At 62.7% G+C, this 4611-nt stretch overlaps 1 protein-coding gene and 1 long non-coding RNA gene across 2 annotated transcripts in view; one reads left to right on the top strand and one right to left on the bottom strand.

The window, feature by feature from the left end:
- Positions 1 to 214, bottom strand: part of LOC107184883 — a 12624-nt gene extending 12410 nt beyond the window's left edge. The window contains exon 1 of the long non-coding RNA XR_001515781.1: positions 205 to 214. This is a non-coding gene — a long non-coding RNA (uncharacterized LOC107184883). The remainder of the gene's footprint in view (positions 1 to 204) is intronic.
- A 48-nt stretch (positions 215 to 262) lies between these two features.
- The window catches only part of TONSL (tonsoku-like, DNA repair protein), a gene marked incomplete at its 3' end in the record, with an annotated part of 11635 nt that continues 7286 nt past the window's right edge, over positions 263 to 4611 (top strand). Inside the window, exons 1-10 of the mRNA XM_015571372.1 lie at positions 263 to 354; positions 468 to 835; positions 1169 to 1298; positions 1460 to 1631; positions 1710 to 1824; positions 2622 to 2767; positions 2862 to 3014; positions 3093 to 3218; positions 3326 to 3512; positions 4424 to 4590. Of these exons, the coding sequence (XP_015426858.1) occupies positions 263 to 354; positions 468 to 835; positions 1169 to 1298; positions 1460 to 1631; positions 1710 to 1824; positions 2622 to 2767; positions 2862 to 3014; positions 3093 to 3218; positions 3326 to 3512; positions 4424 to 4590 (1656 nt within the window). The remainder of the gene's footprint in view (positions 355 to 467; positions 836 to 1168; positions 1299 to 1459; positions 1632 to 1709; positions 1825 to 2621; positions 2768 to 2861; positions 3015 to 3092; positions 3219 to 3325; positions 3513 to 4423; positions 4591 to 4611) is intronic.

Genomic DNA, 4611 nt, shown 5'->3' on the forward strand with positions numbered 1-4611 from the left:
CTTTCTTTTCTTTTTTTATTGATTTAGAGAGGAAAGGAAAGAAAGAGAGAGAAACATCAATGGTGAGAATCAGTGATTAGCCGCTCACTGGGGATGGAGCCCACGAACAGGGCATGTGACCTCCTGGTTCATAGGTCCACGCTCAACCACTGAGCCACGCTGCCTGGGCAGGGGTCCCTTTCTGAGGACAGAGGAACAGCCTACTGTCCCAGCCTCTGGCTATAGGGGGACATACTGCAACTGGGCGGGCCTGTGCCGGTGGATGGTCAGCTGGTCCTCGCGTGGCTGCACCACCATCTCTTCTGGGAGTTTGGCCCCAGAAACAAACACTAATGAACACATCACTTCAGCTGTGTTTGTGACCTGGGGGGTGAGGGTCAGGACCCACTGTTCACACAGAGCCTGCCCTGGCCCTTGCTGCTGGGGTGCAGGAACCCAACTAACCTTCACGCCTTGTTGCTCCCCAGCCTGACGTTTGCTTGCTGGGCTGTGGAGCCAGTGTCCCCACAGGCAGCCCTTGGCTCAGGGGGAGGGGTGTCCCAGGGAGAAGGGGCTCTCCCGTGTAAGCATAGGGACCCCCCGGAGTTGAGTGACACGTGGGGTTTGCTTGAGGCAAGGGTTGGTCACAGCCACTGTCCCTCTGCGCCCCAGCACCAGCAGCACTACCTGGAGCTGGCCTGTTCCCTGTCCAACCACACTGAGGTGCAGCGGGCTTGGGCCACCATTGGCCGCACCCACCTGGACGTCTATGACCACAGCCAGTCGCAGCAGGCCCTGCTGCAGGCTCGAGCTGCCTTTGAAAAGAGCTTGGCTATTGTGGATGAGAAGCTGCACAGTGAGTGCCCTGCGGTGCAGCCCTACCCACCCTCTGCCCCCAGAGCTGTGGGTAGAGGAAGTGTTCCCGCCGCCTACCAGCCTGTGTGGTGGGTTCTCCTGCCTGGGCCTCCCCTTGTGAGGCTGGGGTCTGTTCTTAGGAGCCCCCTCATGAGGGGACGCCCAGTCCGTGCTCCTGGCAGCCTCAAACCTGGCAATCCGTTGTCTGCTCTTGGTTCCAGCACAACCCCTGGGACCCCCGTGAGAGGCGGGAGGAGGGGTGGGGGATGGGGCCCAAAGCCGGAGACCCCAATTGGGGTCAGGGCCCTGAGTGTCAGGAGGGGTCGTCTCCCAGGGACGTTGCCCAAGCGAGAGCTGAGTGAGATGCGGGCCCGACTCTACCTCAACCTGGGCCTCACCTTCGAGAGTCTGCGGCAGACGGCCCTGTGCAATGACTACTTCAAGAAGAGCATCTTTCTTGCCGAGTAAGAGCATCTTTCTGCCCCACTTTGCCCAGGATGGAGCTAAGTCCCCTGTTGCTAGAGGAAGCAGCCCTTGGGGGGCCAGCCTGGCGTGTCTGCTACGTGCCAGGGGAGGAGCTGAGGGGCTGCTGGTGCCTTGGGCACTCAGCGCTTGTCACCTGCAGGCAGAACCACTTGTACGAGGACCTGTACCGTGCCCGCTACAACCTGGGCGCCATCCACTGGCGTCAGGGGCAGCACTCCCAGGCTATGCGCTGTCTGGAGGGGGCCCGGGAGTGTGCGCGCACCATGCGGAAGGGGTTCATGGAGAGCGAGTGCTGCGTCCTCATCTCACAGGTGCCCTCGGGGGTGCGGGCGCAGCTGCGGGCTGGCCAGGGGCCTGGGGAAGGCAAGCTCACCTCCCTCATCCCCCAGGTTCTCCAAGACCTGGGTGATTTCCTGGCTGCGAAGAGAGCGTTGAAGAAGGCCTACAGGCTGGGCTCCCAGAAGCCTTTGCAGAGGGCGGCTGTGTGCCAGACCCTCAAGTATGGTGAGCCTGGAAGGGGACCCCAGGGGCTAAGGGCTCCCCTTCCTTGGCAAAGGGGGCCAGGCATGTGTCCTTGGGGAGGTGGCAGCCCCAATTCCTGTTGGGAGGAGAACCCCACTTTTTTTTTTTAATATATTTTAATGATTTTTTACAGAGAGGAAGGGAGAGAGATAGAGAGAGTTAGAAACTTCGATGAGAGAGAAACATCGACCAGCTGCCTCCTGCACATCTCCCACTGGGGATGTGCCCGCAACCCAGGTACATGCCCTTGACCGGAATCGAACCCGGGACCTTTCAGTCCGCAGGCCGACGCTCTATCCACTGAGCCAAACCGGTTTCGGCGAGAACCCCACTTTTATCTGAGTCTATAACACAGTGTGTGCAGAGGCTGTGAGGGTGGTCAGGGGACGAGGTGTTTCCCATAAACTGGCATCCTCTGCAAACGAGACAAAAGCTGTCTCCACTCGGAGTGGACAGGGTGTGTGGCCAGAGTGCCGATGGTGGCGTCAGCAGCCGCCGGCAGTGGTCTGCCTTTGCTGCGAGCCAGCATCATCTGTTAGTTCTTGTAGCCCTTGCAACAACCCCCCAGGGCTGATTTTCTGACTACCCCTCCTTACCAACGGGCAAACAGGCTGGGCGGGGAGGAGGGGTGGGGGATGGGGAGGCACTGGAGCAGAGTCCACGTTGGACTGGGCACTGGGCGGGGAGGGTGGCCCGCCTGAGGGCACAGGGCTAAGCGATGGCAGAGCCGGGCTGGGCCCCGTGTCTGCCGCCCCCTCGCATGAGGCTCTTCCCGTCAGTGCTGGCGGTGATCCGGCTGCAGCAGCAGTTGGAGGAGTCCGAGAGCAGTGACCCTCAGAGCGCCATGGGCATCTGTGAGCAGCTGGGGGACCTGTTCTCCAAGGCAGGCGACTTCCCCAGGGCGGCGAAGGCCTACCAGAAGCAGGTGCACCCCGGCTGGAGGGGAGGGGTGGGGAGGGGAGGGACTGCGATGCTCTGGGCCCGGAAGGTGTGCAGTAGCCACTCTGTTGCATCCTCAGCTGGACTTTGCGGAGCTGCTGGACAGGCCGGGGCCCGAGCTGGCCGTCATCCATGTGTCCCTGGCCACCACTCTGGGAGACATGAAGGACCCCCGTGGGGCTGTGCACCACTATGAAGAGGAGCTGAGGCTGCGTGAGGGCAATGCCCTGGAGGTGAGCTACGGCCCCGTGCCCAGGGTCTCTGCACTGGGGCAGCCATCACAGAACCCGTTTATCTTCCTCTTGCTCCAGGAGGCCAAGACCTGGCTGAACATTGCCTTGTCCCGCGAGGAGGCCGGTGACACCTATGAGGAGCTGGCACCATGCTTCCGGAAGGCTCTCAGCTGCGCCCAGCAGGCTCAGCGGCCCCAGTTGCAGGTGTGGCCCCATCCACCCAGCTGGTGCCCTTGTCCCCGCCCTGTGTCCCCCACCCCCGGGGTAGCTGGTGTACTTGTGGCCCTGACTGGGCATCACCTGCTCTGTAGAGGCAGGTCCTGCAGCACCTCCACACCGTGCAGCTGCGGCTGCAGCCCCAGGAGGCTCCTGGCACTAAAGCCAGGCTCCAGGAGCTGCGTGTGGAACAGGACGAGGAGGAGGAGGAGGAGGAGGACGGGGAAGGGGAGGAGGCCAGTGACGCCATGGAGGCCAGCGAGGTGGAGCTCTCAGACAGCGGTGAGGCCTGAACGCTGCCAGCAGCCCTGGTGCTTTCTCCCCTTCGCCCGCTCAAGCAGGGCCCGGGGCTGCGGTTGGTGAGGATGGGGCCTGATCGCAGGTTGTGACAGGAGACAGCTCTGTGCAAGGAGGGTGGCCAGAGCCGTGAGGTCGACAGAGAGGGGTGCACAGAGAGCCTGGGCAGCTTTGGGACTTCCCGGAGGGTGTGGTGATGGGAGCTGGTCGGTGTCCATGGGGGAGGCCGTGAGAGTGACCTGCGGAAAGGGCACTTCGAGCACAGGACAAGTGAGAGGAGCTCAGCTCTTCCTGGACAACGTGGTGTGGGTTTCCCTGGAGGCCAATGTGGTCACGAGCCACAGTCTGAGGTGGGCCGGGGCTGCACCATCGCAGGGCAGTGGGGGCAGGAGGGAGGGCTGGGCTAGGAGGAGTGCCTCATTGTTGGATGTGAGAGGCTCTCGGCGAGTGTCCGGGGCAGGTGGGAGGTGTGGGCCTGGCTGAGAGGGCCTGGCTGGGTGTTGCTGGGGCAGCGGTACAGGGAGCCAGCCACAGGCAGGGTGTGGCAGGACAGAGACAACTTCGGGCAGAGCTGTTCAGACGGTGGTCACCGCGAGGAAAGACTCCAGAAGGGGCCAGAGGCACAGGCGGGGCAGAGGCAGGAGCAGAGTGAAGGGGGGAGGGGTGCAGGGAGCTGGGGTGGAGGCCACAGTGCGCAGGGATGGGGAGCCTGGCTCAAGGACAAGCTGTTGTTTGTCTGTTTGTTTTAAGGACACGCTGTCTTTAATGTGAGTGTGACTTGTCCTAACAAGGATGTTTCTCGGTGGAGGGAGGACACACCACAGCACGGGGGCTGGGTGGGGCCAGAGGGCTGGGTGGGGCGGCCTGGCTCACCGGTCCCCGCTCGGCTGTCACAGAGGATGAGAGCCAGTCCCAGGACCTGGAGGAGGAGGAGGAGCTGCGGGGCTGCCTGGGCCGGCAGCAGGTGAACAAGGTGAGGCCCATGGGGGTGGGGGGTCCCTCTGGGGCTCACCAGCGTGGCCTGGACCCTCTGCTTCTGCCCCCCACACACATCTGTTCTGTGGTGTCTGTGCCCACAGTGGAA

The sequence above is a fragment of the Myotis davidii genome, unplaced genomic scaffold, assembly GCF_000327345.1.
Source record: "Myotis davidii unplaced genomic scaffold, ASM32734v1 scaffold1509, whole genome shotgun sequence".
Classification (NCBI taxonomy): Eukaryota; Metazoa; Chordata; class Mammalia; order Chiroptera; family Vespertilionidae; genus Myotis; species Myotis davidii.